Source organism: Abramis brama (assembly GCF_963993115.1).
Source record: "Abramis brama genome assembly, chromosome: 1".
NCBI lineage: Eukaryota > Metazoa > Chordata > Actinopteri > Cypriniformes > Leuciscidae > Abramis > Abramis brama.
The window spans coordinates 5,140,711-5,162,894 of NC_139963.1; the positions used below are offsets into that span (position 1 = coordinate 5,140,711).

Below are 22,184 nucleotides of genomic sequence, written 5' to 3' on the forward strand. Positions count from 1 at the left end.
AGTAGGAAAAAAAAATAAAAAATACTATGGAAGTCAATAGGGTCCATCAACTGTTTGGTTAACGAAATTCATACAGGTTTGAAACAACTTGAGGGTGAGCATATGATGACAACATTTTCATTTTTGGGTAAACTATTGGGCAGAACAAACCTTATAATAATACTTTTTCTAACAGAAGCCTTAAAAACAATAGTTCAACTCTATATCCTCAGGTGCATCAGGGTAACACCAGCTATAATAAAATGGCATGTCAAACAGAAATGTGTCAAGGTACTTAAATAATCGTGAGTGTTGACGCTGTTTTTACGTAATGTCACAGTGTGGGAGAAGTCATATCTTTCATAAAACCTTCTTATCCATATTTATATTTTTGCTACTTGGACTAATTCCTACAGGAATGCATCATGCGATTGGATATCACCCAGAAACGTGCAAATATAACCTCATAGACTTAATACATAGATAATCAAATATGATGTTTCTGTCTCATTTAAAACTATGAATTTAGTGATGAACCGACATGAATTATTATTATTTATTTTTTTACATAAACACCAAATCGAAAATATAGTTTATTTAATAATCAATTTTTAAAACATTTTTTTTTTAATCAACACTCAAATAAAAACTTAGTTAAATACAAACCTTAAATTTCACATAAGGCAGTTTTTATACGACCTTTTAATGACATAATTATGTTTCTACTCCAGTTCATCCAATTCGTAATTTCGTTAGATGGTGGCTATAATAAAACCTTGTTTTCATGAAAGATTTATTCAAATATATGTTAAATAATGAAAACATCATTAACAGGTTAAGTAAAAAATATAATGAATATGTAATATAATGCATATATTTAGTAAAATGCTCCTTTCTAGAGTTATTTATTCTATCTAACTAACAAGATAGGTAAATATAAAGTTATGTGACATTGTTAACAAGCTTTTTTATTGACATCTTTCCACAGTTGAAACACTGAGCGATTACAAGTTGTACTGTTTCTTCCAACATACCTTCTGATGTTCATTCATGTGTGTTTGTGTTATAACTAGTTGTAAAGTTGTATCTTGGGATTTATGAATCAATATAAAGACATTGAAAAATCAATATTGTCAACGTTACGATAATGTTATCCACGTGGTGTGCAGGAAAAAGCTTATTGATTTCAATCTGATTGTGTGTCAGAGGCTCGGTAAACAGGCTGAGACTTAGGGGCTGTTTACACGACACCGTTTTCAACTAAAAACGTTAAAAAAAATTGCATTTTGGCCGTTCGTTTACACGACAACAGTGTTTTGGGAGCCTGAAAAACGCAAACTTTTGAAAACGGGTTTAAAAGTGCAAGTTTTTGAAACCGGTCTCCGTGTAAACAACAAAAACGTGAATCTCTGAAGACGACGACGTCATGCACATGCGTATTACGTGTTCAGTCTATAGTGTTTCATCGCCATCTACTGGCCTGGCAGCAGAATACAGCGTTTTTAGCCGTTTTCGCGGATCCGTGTGAACGGGGATCGTTTATGTACGCGGAAAAACTCAAAGAAAAAACTTGTAAACGTACCTTAACATCTCACCTTTACATTCATACACCTTGCATTTCTCCTCTTCGAGCTTGTGTAAACTGTAGTGTGTAAGTGCTCTGGACTCACCTGTTGCTTCATGTCAGCGTAGGTCTTCTCTGAGCTGAGCTCCACTTGCTTCTTAAAGTTCTCCAGTGCGTTCTCAGCCTGATGGGCCTGATGTCTCTGACTGTCCCGAACACGAACCAGCTGCTCATCTTTATCCCTACGACACAAAACACACACAAACTGAGTCACCCAGTGACTGATACACACGGATATCCATGTGCTTGCATTATTCGGTAACACTTTATTTTACAGTGTCATTGTTACATATGTTACAAGTAATTACTATAAATTATGCATAATTACATGCAACTAACCCTAATCCTACCCTAACCCTATAGTAAGTACATGTAGTTACTTAATATTACTCAGTACTTAAATGTCTAATTACACTGTAACAATGACACCTTAAAATAAAGTGTAACCCAATATTCTTAAAGAGTAAGAACAGAGAGAAAGTAGAGTGAAACTCATAACCGAGACGGAAAACACGTCACATAAAAACATCATGTTGTGCTCTATACTTATTGTTTATCAGCTGATTGGGAAGTGTTTTATGTTCACACAGAGAACTTCAGCGCACAAATGTGTGTTGACGCAAAACAAACAGCGTCTTAGACTCATGTCTGACAACAACGCTGAAACATAACCGCCAAAAGAGCTGTCAGTTGCAAGCCAGACTGCAACAAAGAGCTTGTCAACCTGCTTTCACTGTCTATATCCGAGCATGTGTGTGAGGCACATCTCGCCCTCCGTTTAAAAGGGTGTAATTACTGTGGTAATTACCTTAAATTGAAAGAACAATTCAGTGAAACTACATATTAGTTCTTCATCAAACAACCCATCCAAAAAGCCACTGACAGAACAATATCAAAGAGGAAACATGACATCAGACATTTAATGTGAGGAATTGTTTTTGTTAAAACACATTTTTGTTTAGGGATGCACGATATATCGGCCACCATATCGGTATCGGACGATATTTGTTCATTTTTAATGCTATCGTTATCGGCCTGATAAGAAAATTTGTCTGAAAGCCGATAAATAATGTATTATTTCCTTCAGCTGAAACACTTTAGATGCAACATTATGCTTTTGAATTGCTTGAAATATAATGGGAATCACTTCGGAAAAAGAAAAATATGGTTCAGTGTGTTTAGGACATGGATTTTAATGGTGAGACTTTTGTTTTTGTAATCAGGCTCTCAAAAATTATATAAAAATTTGGATTTAGATTTATCGGCCAATATATTGGTTATCCGCTTTCAAACATAAGAATTATCGGTTATCGGTATCGGCCAAAATGGTCATATCTGGTGCATCCCTACTTTTGTTAATAATGATTTATTGTAATAACTAAAACTATAATAATAATGATAATATTTTTACACAATGCTCCACACACACAAAACATACACATAAAAACACGCTCTCTAAATGAACATCATCAGATCATCCTTCTTTAGTTGTCGTCTCATTTAGCACACACATAAAAAACAGACATAACAATAAGAGGAAATTAAAAACAAAACAACTGCAACAAAAAAAAAAAGAAAAAAAAAAGTTGGGGACCTTTTTTCTTTTTCTATGGCCTCTTTTCTGTGTAATTTTGGTCTCTCTCATGTTTGACATCAAAAGATCTAGAAATTGTTTCTCCCGGACTGTTGTGTAGTCTGTAATTATTAATCTGTCTTGCAACATGAATGCCTTCAGGGCAGAGCAAACACAAAAGAGCCTTCTGCACATCTCTGTTGTGGAGCAACCAGCAGACACACACACAAAAAAAAACACTGGAAGAAAAGAAAGAAAGAAAGAAGAAAACAGGCGTCTAAACAAGAAAGAAACAAGAAAAAGACGAAGCCACAAAAATAGCACTCTCTGAACACTCAGAGCTCCAGAGAGAAGAAAGAGCAGCTCGCTGAGAGGAAGAGAGGATTAGTTAGTTAGTGCTTCGTTTATGTGTGTCTATCTGTCTTTAAGGTGTAGTTCATACGTTACAATAACACCATCACATATTCCATTAAACATGCTCAACAAAACTGCTCCTTTTCTCTTTCTTTATATGTTTCTCTTTCTTTATATGTAACCTTTGCTGTTTGCTGTGCTGTGTGACCCTTACTTTGTCTCTGAAACAACTTTACTTTTTGATTGACGTCACCAAAGCCCTCTTTCTCAAACCCTCCCTTCTAATTACACACATTTCTAGTGAAAAAAATACTAAATTACGCTGTTCCTCTCATTACTTTAATGCAATACATGTTAAAAAATGCATAGTTCATTCAAAGCGTACTTATCTGACAGTTAATAATTTGTAGCAGTAAATCTCATCGATCGCAAGTTCAGTATGGTGTACCACAAGGCTCAGTACTAGGACCGTTGCTGTTCACTCTGTACATGCTACCGTTGGGAGATATCATTAGGAAGCATGGCATTACATTTTCACAATTAAAGCACAGAGACCCACATGGTTGTTTTTTTGGATGGTTCTCAACTGGTGGGATTTGACCTTACATAATGAACCGTTATGTTTTTATTGCCTTAGAATGAGCCATTTCTATCAACACACACCGCGAGTCGCCTTACATCGACACGTTTCTACAGTGGCCCTAACGGACAAACACGTTTCATCACTATGTTGTTCTTCGTGTAAAGAAGCTATAGCTAAAGTCAGCGAATAAACACTGACACATGTACAGGTTGATCTTCTAAGGTGTGCAGTGCTGTGAGAAGGCAACAAAGCCTGACCGAGGGTGTGTAAGAAGAGCAGACAGTTCGTCACCATCCGTCACAGAGAGAAGTGAGATGAGAAGGACAAATAAAGCAACGCGGCAGGGAACGGGGAATGCCAGCTCCGCAGAGGTTTGAGCTCGGAGAAGAGTGGAAGACGAGCAGACTCAAATTAAAGATGTGCCGTCAAACCAGAGGAAATCCTTCTCATCCTGCACTCTTTAAGGGGATTTTTTTGGGGGGAAAAGCAGAAGGAAGGGACTTAAGGAAAGGGCGACAGTGCTTCCGCCTAGCCACAAGTCAGACAAGGAGGGTCAATTTTCCAAACCTCCTTAACCACAGGACGCCTCCAATGTGGAGAGCAGGACGCTTCGATGGGGAGCTCGTACTGTAAATAAGACTGGAGAAGATGCTGCTAATTCAAACGCTATGGCCACACAAACGCACCCATTCATTTTCATTCAGCCTGAGTTCAACCCGTCAGACGCTGAGTCTCTGGCACACACACGGCCTCAAGGAACCTGGGCTCGTGACCCATGAAGGACGCCACAATAAACACGCTTTCATGATTATTTTTAGATTTATGCTGACTCAGCGATATCATAAGTATAATAATGAGCCATGCATTTTGGGGAAGATCTGCTAAAATTAGAAAACATAAAAACAAGCCTTTATATATATATATATATATATTACACAGTTATACATATACAGTATACATATATACTGTATATATGGATTATAAACCACCAATCCTAAATGATCTTATTGGAAATTTTAGATTTATAGAATTCACCAGACAAAATTAGAAAAAAAAAAAGCTCCCAACAGAACTACCATGATTCTTAATAAGATATGGACTTTTATTTTATTTTTTTGACAAAAATAACATTGTTTTAATACAATTAAAGCACTAATATAGATTCCAAATTATCCAAAAGCACAAAATATCCTGTTGAAAATCCAGTTTATCCAGCAGGATCTTTCCGACGTGAAATGATTCTTGTTCAATCTTGTTAGGAGTCTATCTATAAATTATGAAAGTAACTAGAGATATCACTGCTTAATTGTATATTGGCTATAATAATAAGTGCAAGTGTACTTATACATTTAAGAACTGAGTAGTAATAATTAACTACATGTACTTGCTATAGGGTTAGGATGTAGATTAGGGTTAGTTGCATGTAATTATGCACAATTTATAGTAATTACTATATTAACTACATGTAATGTGTAACAAGAGCACTGTAAAATAACAATAATGTTGAATATATTGTATATTTTCAATATATCATGGAGCATCTGCATGAGGGAAGTCGTAAGGCTAAAGAGCTTTACATACGCGGCATCTTCACATTAGACTCCCACTTGGCCAACATCAGTCTCTCTGGACGTGGGCTATAAACACACTGGGAGAGACATATGGATTCCAGGTGGATTACACCTCTCCACACCAGTGCGAAGCCAAAGGCCGTCCACTCCATGAGCTCATCATGACGGAATGATAACACATCCAGACCCAGATCAAAGCTGGGGCCCGAAAGAGGCAACACATTAAAGCCAGAGGGAAAACTCAAAGCTGAAATTTTCAAAAAGAGGAGAGCCTCATTGCTGTGTCCCCAGAGAGCCAGAAACGCACAGAAACAGTCTCGCACATGGAAAAATACATTTGTCTGAAGAATACATGTGTCAGAAGTAGCGTGAACGACTGAAGTGCATCAGAAATGAAATAGAACGAAGCATAAGTTTACTGTCAGGAATTTGTCAAGTGTAGACAGCATCACTGATTATAATGGGTTTTATTTACATTTGTCGCATCGCACCACTTAAAGTGTAGACAGCATCACTGATTATAATGGGTTTTATTTGCATTTGTCACGTCGCACCACTTAAAGTGTAGACAGCATCACTTATTATAATGGGTTTTATTTACATTTGTCGCATCGCACCACTTAAAGTGTAGACAGCATCACTGATTATAATGGGTTTTATTTGCATTTGTCACGTCGCACCACTTAACCCCCTGAGGTCGGCGCGATAGGCTCGTTTTTTTCCTTATCAGTGCAAAAAAATATATATATATATATATATTAATTTTTATCTTATATGCTTGTGTTATACATCAATCGATCCTGTTAAGTGTGTATTACTTTTGTGTATACTCACAATAAAAACAAAGTGTTGTGCTCTGCCTCCTCTCTGTCAGTGAAGTCCATTCTGAAACGCGTCCGAAAATGAACCATAACTCAGCGAATACTCAGTCAAACAGACATACAGACACACAGGCATGAAGCTTGAATTCTCTTCTTTTAAATGAAGTAATTTTTATAAAAAACAAATATTCTCTTTCTTTATGAAAAGAGAGAGATGCCAGTCGTTCTCATCTCAGCTAATTATTTTTAATGTGACTCCACCCACGGAGAGCGCGCTATTCAAACGCAAATGACTGAGGCGATCCGTGCAAACTGTGAACGCTCCCATATCAGTTCGAGAAAACACATCAAGCTTATACAGATCATTGTACTTGTTTACACCGTCTCGCAGCGCTGTGAGGAATAATAATAATAATGGAAAATGTACCTCAGAAGTGCTGGTATTTCGAGGAGCAAGGATCCGACTGAGCTGAGGAATACTGTAGTAAGTTGTTTTCATTCTCAAGTGAATCGCGTTTCTGTGTGAATGAATGAACGGCAGAGATGCGCGCTGTTTACCACAGCTCGCACACTCGCGTTTCTGTGTGTGAATGAATGATCCGCTTTTAGCAAACTGTATTGCTATACTGAGATGAGTAAAAATCGACTGAAATATGTTGTAATAAAATGTATTTGTATAAGCAACGTATTAAACTGCAAATTAACATTTATATTCCTTATAATAAAAACGAAAGACCTATGTTACAGACATATGAAAGACAACATTTCATTGACTAGTTTTGGATAGATTATATATTTTTACTGTAAAATATCTGCCACCTCAAATAAGCTTTTGTTTGCCAATTTTTGCTAATATGTTAAATATAGTATGTTTTGTCAATGTAGGCTATATTCAAAGTAATGAATCCTTAACTTTGAAATATGTATGATAAAATGTATACTTCATTTTTTACAAAGAAAGATTACACTTGAATTGTTGTTGTAATTGTAACCTTTTTAATAAAAAATATATATATTTACAAGGTAGATGTAAACAAATGTTAAAAGGTAAATATAAGCCTTTTCTTTAAATGATTTTTATTGTGTTTTATTATTGACAAATTTGGGGAGAGGATACATATTCAAAAACTGAAAATACAGTATGAGAATTAACTGCACAATTACTAGACATGTTTTCCTTGGATATTATACAATTTGCAAGCACAATTTGTGGAAAAATAAAATAAAATTGAGATGCTTCCAACTGTGAACCAATGCTCTTGCATTCTTTCTTGTGGCTATAGGTGACACACCTGAATGAATGGCTCATTAAGTATGCGGGCCCCATTGTCTCCTCAGGTGTGAATCACTAAATATGCATGATGGTGTTGAATCGTTGATGCCCTTTGCGCATATTGCCTTTCCAAACAAAAAGTGTTTTACAAGATTTAAATCAATGTATTGTGTTATGTGAATGATTAGGCAGGATGATTTTCACATCATTTTGAAGAAAAATAGGCAACGACATCCATTAGTCAAAAGTCTTATTGACATATATTTAGTATGTGTTTTGTGGCCAGAAACTTTAGTTTTTAGTTTTTTCAATAACCATGCATAAACATTATTCTCTCAAAAATACAAACATGTACATGCACGTTGCTCACATATTATGGTAGCCCTGTTTGTGCTAAATATAGTGTAATTACACCTTTGCCATTAATATGTTTATAAGCAACTGAAAAAAGCACAAATGTCAGGGCATGTCAGAACATCTCAAGGACCCCAAAAACCCCTTAGACCCCAGAGGGTTAAAGTGTAGACAGCATCACTGATTATAATGGGTTTTATTTGCATTTGTCGCGTCAAACCACTTAAAGTGTAGACAGCATCACTGATTATAATGGGTTTTATTTGCATTTGTCGCGTCAAACCACTTAAAGTGTAGACAGCATCACTGATTATAATGGGTTTTATTTGCATTTGTCGCGTCAAACCACTTAAAGTGTAGACAGCATCACTGATTATAATGGGTTTTATTTACATGTGTCGCGTCGCACCACTTAAAGTGTAGACAGCATCACTGATTATAATGGGTTTTATTTGCATTTGTCACGTCGCACCACTACAGTCAATCTACTGCAGTATTTCCTCTCACAATCAGTAAAAAATGTGATTAACACCCAGTCATGCTTGGAAAAACTAAGAGTGGGCAGTTCAATTATGCCACTTTTACAGCAATTTCACACTAATGCAATAAAGACATCAAGTCGGATAGATCGTATTTACGAATTGAACACACATGAACGGCACCACGAAGGCACGAATTATGAGTGAACAAAATCATGGTGGATGTAATGGATGCAGCATCTATATTGATAATAAATGTGTAGAAATGGATGTAACTAATTGTACAATTACGATAGGATATGCAATGATTAAATTTACAGCACCTGCATAAATTGAATAAAAACTTAAAGCAAAAACACGGCGTATGCACATTCCTTGCTCATTATTTTGTAAAAGTAGAGTTTTGTAGAAAAGGTACGTTGCCATCTCGCTTTGACCAAAGTCGTAAATAACCAACATGAATGTATTGCAGATATCATTAATTCAAGATTTTAAAGTACCACATAATTCGAGAATTTATTCTGATTCAAGGGGGAATCATAATGCTGAATCCTGACTGACGAGAGGTGGAGCTGGGGAGGGAGGAGGGTAATTCGCTCCTGAGAAACGCGATAGCTGCTGATAATACTGAAGGAGCTTATATATGTATACACTGATAGGCGTCGTATTCCTATAGGTAGACGTGGATCAGGTGAGAGTCACTGATGCGAGCTTGACTAACGTGACCAGCCAGAACTGACGCCACGCTTGATTGCAATGAACTTGACTTGGTATTCCCCTTTTGCAAAGGTAGGGTTCCGGAATTAAAAACTCCAGTTATTTTCTCCAAATTGAGAAAATCATTTTTAACAATCACTTATAAACCCTTAAAGAGTTCCAAGGTTGTTAATCAACAGTATATGCTTTTGTTAAAGCTATTTGTTTGCATTAACTTACTGTTTTTAAATAACCAGCTAAATGCGCAGTGAAAAACTACATTACCCATGATGCACTGCAAATGACTGATCAATATAATCAAGCTGATTCTCAAGTCAATAAGATTCTCACCTTGCTATATCAAAATACTTAAATATTTGCATTTTATTTGATATGCATATTTTTGCAGTAAACTTAAAATTGTTTCTATAGATATAATCAACAACTTTCAATTAATAGTTTTCAGTTACACTTTATTTTAAGGTGTCATTGCTACAGTGTAATTATATATTTAAGTACTGAGTAATAATAATGCACTTACTATAGGGTTAGGGTAGGATTAGGGTTTGGTTGAGGGTTAGTTGCATGTAATTGTGCGTAATTTACTACGGTAAGTACATGTAACAAGGACACTGTAAAATAAAGTGTTACCTAGTTTTCTATCATTTTTTATTTGATTGTCATTCACAATGCATCATGGTTTTGTAGTTGATTCCCTCGTTAAGTACACTGTATTGTTTATTTTCTTCAAATACAAGTTTGTAGTGTTGTGATTCACCTTATAGCTGGTTGGCTTTGTTCATGACTTAAAAAAAAAAAAAAAAAACACTTCCAGAGCCAACACCCTCTTGACAAATGTTTTTAATGCACATGACGATTACAGGACGGCACTTTCCAAATGAAATGCATGATGAGGTCTGGTCGAGTGAATGCAACATAACACTGATATCAGTCCAGTGAGCAGTGAGCCAGTTTTCCACTGCAAACACAGTTCAGGATCATGAAATCAACATGCAGCTTCTGTGCCAGCTATATGCATTTTTTTCTTCTTCTTTCAGACTGCCTGCATGCTGTCGAAATGATTCACTTCGACAGGCTTTGATGGTGAGGAAATATCTGGCAAGCGTGTGTGAAATCTGACTGCTAAACTGCTAAAAGGTTTGTTTTATTCTTTTAAATTTGGAAATGACCCAAATAGACATGCATTTACTTATTTGACCCACATTTTCTGGGTCATGGTGGTGTTGATTTGCGATTGTCACGACGGTGTGGACCACCAGGGGTGTGTGTTGCTGAATCAGTGTGTGACTCTTGGGTGGGATTACACTCAGGGACGCCTCTTAATTAATGTCATTCCCGATGCTAAAGACACATGCAATGACACACACCATAAGCACTCCTGCTTTAAGTGTGGGCCGATTATTCAACGATGTGGTTTGCGTACGATACAAGAAAACAACATCTGCATCCCTTTAAAACTTCCAGAGGAAATTCCAAACATGAGGAATTTGTTCTTCGTGTTCAGCTCCACACAGAAAGGTTATTCCTGTGGATCAGTGTGTTTGTGTGGCGCCCCCTACAGGACGATGCTGATGGTATGCATGTAATGCTCTGTGGAAAGTGTGACTGTGTTGGATTTAAATGCTTTCAGATGCATGAACCAGCGGGCTGTTTTCTCCATTCATACGCCTCCCGTTACTCTCCTAGCAACAGCCTTCTCTCTCAATGTGTTTTTGGACACTTTGGATTCATTAATTTATAGTAATGCTTCAGAACATCAGGCATGTGTTAGACACACATGTATGCAGGCCCATAACTCATAAACAATGCGAAGTTTAAAAAACAAAATAGTGCAGATAATCGCAAAAAAGTAAAAACAGATGAGGGGAATGAAAGTGTGTGTTCTTGTCACATACGCAGCTGAACGTCACGTGCCTGGTAACTTCTCTGTGTGTTTAGGCGAGTTGCACAAGCATCTATTTGAATCAACTTGGCAGATCAAAGCGGAGATCAGATTTCAATCATCTATCCACAATCAAAAATGAAAGCTTCTGCACAGCAACATATGTGAATTGTTTACTGCCAAGAGCAATCCTGCATATTTTCAATCAAACACAACTCGAGAAGAAACTCATCCTTATGCTGAGATGAGGGGTCACGCGTGTTTCTTCAACATGTTTCATTCACTTTGCGACTTAGAAAATTAACTCTTGCACTTTCACTAGTTTATATAATTTGTCCAATAGCAATGAAGAATTTTTCTGAAACATTAAGAACATTTCCCAAATTACATTTCTGGAACAAAATGATGAGTGTATTCGTCTTGCTATGGCTAATTCCATATCTAGTATTGTTTTCGAAACCGAAAATAAACAAATTAATTAATTTATTAAAATTGCCTCACTCTTTTTGAATAATTTGACAAAACCTTTATAGGAAATGATAAAAAAAAAGAAAAAAAGAGTTGTTTATGCTGAAATAGCACCACGACTGTATACAATGTATGTGAATAATTGTATACAAATTAAATAGTTTATGCTTATTTCACTCTTACATTAGCAGTTTTTAAACACTAAATAGATAAAAAAAAACGAATAGTAACACAATCTATACATACAATTTATTTGAAAAAATAGCCAAAATAAATTATTTAGGCATTGAATTTCAAATAAGTTTTTTTTATTTTTTATAAATAAGACTTTTATATAAAAACAATAACAAAAGGTAGAATTTGCATATATAAAGAAGCAAAAAAAGTGATAAAGTGATCATAGTTGAAGAAACACCTTCATATTCATTGTCTGGAAAAACTTAAAGAGACCTTAAACAATTATTATAGCTAATAATAAATCTAGTATCGATGTCTTTAAATGAATAATGGCAACATTTAATGTAAAGTGCTTCCCATACATTGATCACAGTATCAGCATTGACCGCCACAAACAGATTTCAATGCTTTCCATTCATTAACTAGAATTTATTCAAACTTCTCATAATAACATAAAAGGTCTTTAATGTCGTGTTTTGCGCCATTGCTGTCAAAAAACTAAAATCTAAAGTGTGATTAGGCTTTGTGTTTGCTTGCCAAAATAAAACTAGTTTTCTGCCAAAATAAAAGCTCGACTGCAGTTTCCGTCAACATAAATTTTAACATAATATTAAAACATTATTATTAGTAGTAGTAGTAGTATGTAGTGTATTGACTGAGACACTATATCACATCTAAAAAGAGGTTTGAGCCCCTTTTAAAGTTCAGGTACAAGTCAATGCACACTTTTTCTTTGTTCAATTTGCACACTGAACATGGGTTGGAGCTAATAATTGTGAACTAACACCAAATGTATGTATTCCAGGCCTGATATTAAACCAACAATCTCTGTTTACAAACCATTATGTACAATTTTTACACCAATATTGTACATAAACTGTCAGGTAGCATGCATTGTACTGCATTGTGGGATATAATGTTTCATGCAGTGTGCAAATGTAGTAGGTCACCCAGACATGCAAGCAGAAAGTTCATACACTCGGCACAATGCAAAAATAGTAGGAGTAGTATGCCATTCCAAACACACCCTAAAAACGGACTCTCCCTGGCTCGGAGCATCAACACAGACTGACAAAAATACATATCTGTCAGCATGGGGTTGTGGCAAACAAAGAATAGTACTTTGAACGGTAAATAGTACTTTAATAAGCTTCACAGGAGATTCCAGGAACAGGTAAACGAAGAAAACGCAACCTACACAGTGCGTAACCTAAACGAGACCGGACAAACACTGAGTGAAGGTGATCAACTTAAATACCCATGATGATGAACTAAATGACGAACAGCTGTGATGAACGAATGTCCATGGTTACTGATGAGTGGCGGGAAATGAGAACAAAGGAAACATGTGACTGAAGACAAACAAACTAAGGGGCTGTACAACTATTTAGGCGTTTTGGCCATTCGTTTACGCAACAATTTGGCGTTTTCAAACGGGTTTCAAAGTGCAAGTTTTTGAAAACTCTCTGTGTAAACAACAAAATCGTGAATCTGTGAAGACGACGACGTCATGCACATGCGTGTTACGTGTTCAGTCTATAGTGTTTCATCGCCATCTACTGGCCTGGCAGCAGAATACAGCGTTTTTAGTCGTTTTCGCGGATCCGTGTGAACGGGGATCGTTTTGACAATGGTGTCGTCTGTACGCGGAAAACTCCGAGGAAAAACTTCTCGTTAACGTGCCCTAAGAGTCCAAGAAAGTGAAACTAACTGAACACAAACGTGACAATTTCACAACACACAGACATTAATTAGCCTCTTCTATGTCTGTAGGAGCTCAGCAAATGCATGTTTTGGTAGAGATTTGCACAAATACAAATGATGAGTTTAATCTGCACTTCATCCAGGGAATGCAACACTGTCGTCTTCAAAACGAGGACGAGTTTAGGGCCAGCTGGTTTATTTTCTTGCCTATTCTTATCCTCCGTCTGATCCAGCGGGACTGCAGTGATTAGCCCGTTTGATGTTGGCCTCTGAACCCCCAGGGATGTGCCCCCGGACTGGGCCGAAGCCGAGACTCAAAGAGATCCGCAGCTGCAGACGTGGGACAACATAGTCGGGCCAAGCACAGATCCCTGTGGCACTCCCCTCATGCGAGTTTACGCTTACAGTCACGCCGCATTTTAAGACAAACACATTGTCCTGCCATTTGCAGTGATGGGAACTGAGTTGGCCTGTTTATGTGACTCTACTGTTTGTGAAATGTGTGCTTAAATAAGGATAGATGCAAAGCAAACATGAAAGGAAATAAACCTGGTTCGGCTCCAAGAAGTTCTGTATCACTTTCGCCAAAATAACATCTAAAGTGTGAACATTCAGAGCACAATTGTTTGTCATGTATATGCATTTCCTCTGATGATCAGACAGACAAGAGCTAACTTTTAGTTTTTTTTCCCAAGTGCGATAGCTCGCTATGGCATTTCCATAGCAACGGAAAGTTAAACAATGCACCGATTCTCATTTGCATTGGGAAGGGGGAGCCTCTTTTGATGGGAAGGGGGATCGGGACAAACAAACAGCACACCAGCTGCTTGTGTCTGCATGCATATACATGTTTAAATTCACATGCGCATATCAAAAGGGCACGCAAAAGCCTAAATATGCAACAAAAATGATGCTAAATATCACATACATTTCCTCTCTGTCACACATATGCGTGTGGAAGTGTGTCCAACAAGCCAGCATATAATGCGGCGAGCAGCCAGCATTTTATGCGGTTTCATCTCGTTTAAATTTCTCCGCTCATCCTCTGATCTCTGCTATCAAGCGTTGCTCTCTTGATGTGTGCGCTGGCTGGCTGTTTGAAGTTCAGCGCTGACTTTAAAGCGGCCAAAAGACCCTGAACGGCAGGTAGGAACCAGACCGGGGATCCTGGGTGCTCGTTAGCCCAATGACTGTTTAATTAGCTCGATGAGGACCGCGGCGTAAATGCGCCTGCCTATTGACACAAATGGGCATCTGTGTTGTTCATTGCTCATGCGGGGCTAATTTATTCATCCTCAGCCGTGTGTGTCTGGCGCACTAACACGTACGTCAGATAAAGGCACTCGTTTCATCTCGACACTTTAAAGCAACAGCATAGGGGGGAAAAAACACAATTCAGCAGATGAAAGGAAGCGCTGTGCTGTACAGAAACAAGACATGCAAAACGTCCTGGAATGGTTTTAAATTACATATGTGCCAATGACAGCCAGACCTGATTTCTTTCGTTTAATAGCTGTCCTATTTCAGTGCTTTTTTTTTTCAAGAGAGCCAACAATAAACTGCCGGGAGGTTCGTTACTAAAACTGGATCATTTGTGATGCAAAGAAATAAAATATTGTAGCAAACTTCATGTTAGATCATGAATCAACATTGAATTCAATCCGTCCTGTATTATACTAATAATTGATGATGATACAAAACCTTTGGTGCTAAAGACATCCTAATTCAGTCTATTACACTAGAGCATTTCAGTAATGATGTACTTTTGTGGGTCAACCTGGAAGTCAGCATCACACTGGTTTCCCTCGACAAAAGGATTTTTCCACTGGCTGTTGGATTATTGTGGAAAATAACTGTCTATGTTGCTGTAAGGGAAGCTATGTGACCAACGAAACTTTATGATTCTTACATGTTTTGTACATCGTGATAATCTTCTCAAATGAACAACACATTTATGAATTTTGAAGCCTAAATACTAAGTAAAGCGCTAAACAACAAACTACACCACGGTCGCACTCCAACACCAGCATCATTAAGCTTTCAGCAACTGAGTTAAGGCCCGTTCACAACAAGGACGATAACAATAAAGATGTAGTTCTAAAAATCGTTTTCAGTATTAAAGAATAGCAGAGTTCACACCACAGCTGTAACGATAACGATATAGAGGAACGATATCGTAGGATCACTTTCAGAATGATTTTTTTCCAGCGGTTGAACGATAAAAAACACTGACAGCCAATCAGAATCCATTCTAATTTAAGGGCTTGCGCATTTAAAATGGCAGACGACATTGCGGAGAAGCTAATCGCCGAGGTCCAGAAAAATCCAGCAGTGTTTGACAAGTCAAGGCTCTTTTCAAGAAAATGGAGATGGAAAACAGTCGTTCATTCACTCTGAATAAATGGTGAGAAGTATTAACGTTACCTCAGGTTTCGACAACATTGTCTTGAAAGCTTGAAAACTTGAAAACTTCCTTTAAAGATGCGGTGAAAAAGACTAGGTGTTGTTTTTGTTCCACTATATTGACTACGTCAGCTAGATTATTAGCTCGATTACACTGGCTTCACTCTAAACACAGCATGCTGAGAACATCGGCTGGTTAAAGCCGTGGAAATGCAACAAGAACAGCAAAAACATGTTCAATGATGTTGAACACACTTTGAAACCGCAGCGCACGAGCTTAGAATAAACAGACCGTTATCGCAAATATAATTATCATTATAGTTATTGTTCTATGGTGTGAACGACCCTTTAGAATAGAATTGACTTAGAGTAGTTTGCAAAAGCGTGATTATAAACAAAACAAGGCTGTGAAATTGGTCAAGTGATGAGTATACCTGTTCGGTGTGGTGACATTTAATGCCCCCGACAACCTTTGTAGTCCTATTAAGCCACTTGTTAGCAATCACCTTTTTTACTGAAGTATTTTATATCATGGAATAAAACCTGGAAATATCTTGAGCTTGTGTTCATCACAGACCTTATTTCAGCCATTTAACCAAAAACACATTCAAATAACCAATTGACTCCAGGACAAAGGATCTGAAAGTGCTAAAATGCTAACTCGTTTCAGGTTTTGGACTACAAAAATATATAATAGTCATACCAGACTATTGGATCATGCAGAGCTTCACATGGCATGACAAAAATCCTTCAGTCATAACTATATTTCGGTAACACTTTCCAATAAGATTCACTAGTTAACATTAGATAATATTTTAACTAACATAAACTAACAATGAGCAATACATTTGTTACAGTATTTATTAATTTTTGTTAATGTTAGCTAATAAAAATCCAGCTGTTCATTGTTTGCTCATGTTAGTTCACAGTGCATTAACTAATGCTAACAAATACAACCTTTGATTTTAATAATGTATTAGTAAATGTTGAAATTAGCATTAACTGAGATTAATAAATGCTGTAAAAGTATTGTTCATTCTTAGTTCATGTTAACTAATGAACCTTATTGTAAAGTGTAACCTATATTTCTTAATTTAGTTTTAGTCAGCCAGTGACCAATCACTGAAAATACTGAGTTTTATTAAGCGTGCACTTTGACTATGATGGGGAACGTTCTTTGCTAGCTTTCTGTATGTAGTTTATCCTTTAAATTTACAGTACAGCTTCCTCTATTGCTTTCGATCCCAAAAAATGTGCTGATGAAAAGTGATGCAAAGCGACGAAAAAAACAAATCTGAAAGTGTGTCAAGCAAAGGTATTCTTGTAAAAACGATTAATTCAGTCCCAAGTCTTGTGCTCCAGGCGACGATGATGTCACATGTCCACTGGCGGAGTTAATGACTGAAATCCAATTAAACGTGTGGTTGCTGCCAAGAGTGCGTGATAAACCAGGACAAGGGCCAAACAAACAAACAAACAAACAGCAAATAATGAGCTCATCAAGTGGGCCGAATCCAACCTGATGTCATTCTTCAACCTAAATGGTGAGTTTTCCACCAATGTTTAGACAATGTAAATAACCTCAAATCTGTGCCTGGTGGGTACGTTAAATGTGGCACGCAGTTTTGGGATTGAGTAATGATGCAGTCGTTTGAACATTAATGCAGACATTTTCTGAAAGCACCTGCAATTACTGGAAAAAAGTAACTTAACCAAAGTCAACTAAAGCAAACACTGATCATCATAATGATGACCTAAACATTTTCAACTAAACATTTTCAACCAACATCAACATCTAAACCTCTGTTAATTCTCAATAAGAGCTTCTGTAGACGTCTGACAGAAATAAAGTCAGTCTGGTTAGTAATAAGTGAAGCTGGTAATGCTGTTTGTGGAGTTGTTTCATCAGATCTTCAGAGAGTTAATGTCTTTTATCTTCAGTTCATCTAATGCCTGATTCAGGTTACACGATTTTAGCCCGATTTTGGCACGATCCGTTTGACGTAGGGTGTCGTGGGGATTCGTAAATGACAACGGGCGTCGGGACGCAAGATTCGATCGTTTCATTTCGTATAGTGTGTCATAGTGGGCGACAACCGTCGTCGCGTCTGCGATGATTCACGACATCGCGATAAAAAGACTAACATGTTGAATTTTTTTTTCGGTCCTCCACGACGGTTCCGTCAAGAGTGAGTGAGTGTGTGCGCGAGTGTGTGTGTGTGTGAGTGCGTGTGTATGTGTGCGAGTGAATGTGTGTGTGTGAGACGGCACGCGATGACTGGTCGGAAAGCAACGTGTAGTCTGACATGTTTCTTGTCCATGACAAGACAAGATTTTAGGAGTCAAAATCGTGTAATCTGACACAGGGACTTTCGTAACAGACAAAAAAATTGTGTAATCTGAACCAGGCATAAGGCTGTGTCTGAATAAAGTTGTAGTTTGTGTTCTTATTTCTCTTTCTTTCAGTGCTTGTTCACAGCCGGTGTTTGAATGATTGAAAGAACGTTTCAAAAACATCATACTAACCTTTAAATAACATTATATTAACATTCAGGAAACTGGACATTTTTATGTTCTTGGAATATTACAAATCAACGTTCCTAGAATATTGAATTGTTGATCAAAATTAAGTTGAAAGAACGTTTGAGGAACATCACACCTCCTAAAACACGTTCCTCTAACGTCAAGAAAATTGGACTTTTACGTTCCCAGAACCAACACTGAATATTTGGAGAACGTTCTTATAACAAAACTCTGTTAGCTGTGTACATGCTGCTGTATCCTCATATATCACAAGCATATCTACATACACTGAAGCCATTTGACAAATTGAAATGCATGATTTCAAAATACCTGCAACGGTATAGTGATAGCAGAGAGAAAAACAGCTGTTGACACCATCAACCTCAACAGTCTTAAACTCAACAAGTGGTGTGTACGTTAAACGTGGCACGCAGAGTTTTGCTCTCTTTTCCAGTGAGTGACGGTGAAAAAGCGAGGCTAGACGAACCAACCTGAAGTGTGTGATTGCACCCGATACACAAACCCTGTGAGCTTCCCCTCAGAACGCCATGCTAACCACTTCCACATCTCCCGATGCATTCCTGCGGCTGGGAACGGGCTCCACATCTAAAGACTCCGCTGTGGGCCAGGAGATGGCCTTCCCAAAACAGGACTTAGAGCAGAGCCTCTTCAACAGCCCCATAATCCAGTCCAGACCACAGCATTGTTCACATTTCACTGGCCTCTGCTAGCACTCGACAATACAGGAGCACTGCTGGATATAAAGCGGGGTTCACACTGAGCGATTTTCGGATGCGATTTGGCCGTCTGAGACTTGGCTAAGATCTGGAGTCTTTGAACGTTAGTTAGTTTGACATGTTCACCGACAGCCGATTAATGACCGCTGCGATCAAATTTTACTCCGACGAAATTCTGGCAGAAGATTTGACTCAGTCCAGCAGTGATTCTCCAACGTTGGCAAAAAAATTTAAAAGTCAAAAGTTTGACCGGTATAGTGTCCGGTTTAAAGAGGAGACTGTAATAAAGGCTTTGGCAGGCCTTACCTGAGCGAGTCCTCCATCTTGCTGATCTTCCTCTTGCTCTCGACCCGTTCCTTCTCCAGCTGGGCCTGAAGCGTCTGCAACTGGGACAGTGTCAATCACTCAACGGGCTTTCAACAGCACAGCTCAACAGAGCTGATCTGATTTAGTAAAGGTCAGAGGTCGCGTGCTGGCCTGCAGGTGTATATACGGCCTGTGCTTTGCAGATGTGCCCTTGACAGAGGTCCTGCTTTATAACCGGACCGGCCCTTTGAAGACGGCACCAGGTGTCTGAGGCTGATCTTAAAACTTACCTTCGCCTGATTGTGTCGGGACAATTATTAAAGCGGCCCTTTTTATGACAGTTCTGCAGCTTTGAAGACGTTTGAAAGGGAGCAGCTCCTATTAAGTCTCATAATTAGTGGGGCAATCAGGTCGGGTCTATTACTGTCCCGTTACGCTCCCCTTTCATTTGAGGAAACACTTGACAAATACCAACTTGGTCCTGTTTCCACCTGGCGTTTTAGTGGTCTGATCACATTTGCAAATCATTCGGGTTTTTTTCTTTTCTGATGTAGTTTTGGTTCCTTGCTACTGTCACCTTTTTTTGCCTTTGGCTTTTGGCTTGCTTAATTGGGGACATTTAATTTGATATTCAACAATATTATTGATCTGCCTGCATTGACACCATTATATGTGACCCTGGATCACAAAACCAGTCTCGAGTCGCACGGGTATATTTGTGGCAATAGCCAACAATACATTGTATGGCTCAAAATTATTGATTTTTCTTTTATGCCAAAAATCATTAGGATATTAAGTAAAGATCATGTTCCATGAAGATATTTTGTAAATTTCCTACTGTAAATATATAAAACATGTATTTTTGTGAGTGAATGCAGCACAATCGCCAACATAAATGCACAACTTTAAAGGAGATTTTCTCAATGTTTAGATTTTTTTGCACCCTCAGATTCCAGATTTTCATAATAGTTGTATCAATAAAGGTGACTTGACAGGTGGCCAGCGCTAAATACAGGAGGAAACGAGGTCTAAAGCGTCTTGTGATCGAAGCACTGAAATCACATTCGGAGGAAGTCAAAGATTTTTGCGACTACATCAAATTTGTAGCGAAACGCTAGTCGCTACTCGCCGGCACTCACTTAACGTGTGGTTTTTATGGGTTTTGCGCACCAAACAAGTGATTTAAACTTCACTGTTGAATTGAAACGGTTGCAGTGGAAATCGTAGTCATGTAACATGAAATTGTTGTTGACAATGCTACAATTTTCAGTAATACTTTGTTTTATAGTGTCATTGTCACATATGTTACATGTAGTCACTATAGTAATAACTATTACTCATGCATAATTACATGCAATTAACCCTAAACCAAACCAAACCCTAATCATGTAATGTTATAGTGTAATGTATAATTACAGTGTAACAAATACACCCTAAAATGTCATAATGTCATAATCATTTGTTAACAAACATGTATTCATTACTTCAATGAGCTCATTATTTCTGCCTTAAATTATCACATTGTTTAAATTAGTACATTTTTAGCTAACTGTGTGATTTATGTACATTTCTGAAATACATAACTTAGACAGTCACCTCTGATAACAGATCACTCTAAATTGTAATGTGGACTTGTGCACTTTGAAACGAGGTGTATTGTGAAAAGCGCTATACAAATAAATGTGAATGAATGAATATGGTATTCGTGTGTTGCACTTGAAATTCGTGTGTCTTGATGAAACAACCTGTCTGAGTTTCTTCTACTGAACACAAAAGAAGATGGTAGACGACGGTAGAAGACGGTATTTCTATTCTACTATGGAAGTCAATGGGGTCCATCAACTGGTCTGGTTATCCACATTCTTCACAATATCTTCTTATTAGTTCAACAGAAGAAACTCATACAGGTTTGGAACAGCTTGAGGGAGAGTAAATGATGATTTGGGTGAGCTATCCCTTTAATGCCAGGTGGAAGCAGGGCCCTTGTAACGATCACTCGATTTTACAGCCTCAAATCTTCCCTTCATCAAAGTGAACTAGGGCAATTGAGAGCAGAGGAAATGCTTTTATGTCTAACTAAAACGGCCTGCTTCGGCTTATACTGCTTCTGAGACTGCTGCTGATTATGAAGACTGGTCAGTCTCTTTTCAAGTTTATTATAATTGTTGCAATATAATAACTAGGGCTTTAAACTTATAAAGTTTGGTGTGAATAATCAAAAGTTTAATATGTGCAAATCAATGTAAAAAAAAAAAAAAAAAAAAAAACCTGGCTCGAATGAAAGTGAACAGGATTTTTTCAATCAGGCAACTCACCTCACTAAACCACACTTACTGAGAGCAGGCACACAGAGTCTGTACGTTTCTTTATAATCAATGACTCTTGCTTTGATATTTCATTATGCTGTATAATGACTAGGCTGACCCCTAATAGACAACCAGAAGAGGCTTAGAAGACCAAATATTCAATCGAGGGCAGCAGCACAAATAATGACAAGTCCAAACACTTAAGCCATATCATATTTTTAAATAATATTGTACAGAGTTTTTGATTAAATTAATTACCTTTTTGGCAGTGCTGTTTTGCAGATCTGTGATCTCTTGCTGCATCTTATTCTCTTGGTCCTGAACAAAACAAATCAAATCAAGTTAAGTTA

General features: G+C 37.6%; 1 protein-coding gene across 1 annotated transcript in view; it reads right to left on the reverse strand.

Annotated features, from left to right (window-relative positions):
- The window catches only part of cep112 (centrosomal protein 112), a gene marked incomplete at its 3' end in the record, with an annotated part of 211,975 nt that overhangs the window by 123,527 nt on the left and 66,264 nt on the right, over nucleotides 1-22,184 (reverse strand). The window contains exons 16-18 of the mRNA XM_084108946.1: nucleotides 22,093-22,152; nucleotides 19,529-19,608; nucleotides 1,650-1,785 (exon numbers count right to left, since the gene is read on the reverse strand). Of these exons, the coding sequence (XP_083965072.1) occupies nucleotides 1,650-1,785; nucleotides 19,529-19,608; nucleotides 22,093-22,152 (276 nt within the window). The remainder of the gene's footprint in view (nucleotides 1-1,649; nucleotides 1,786-19,528; nucleotides 19,609-22,092; nucleotides 22,153-22,184) is intronic.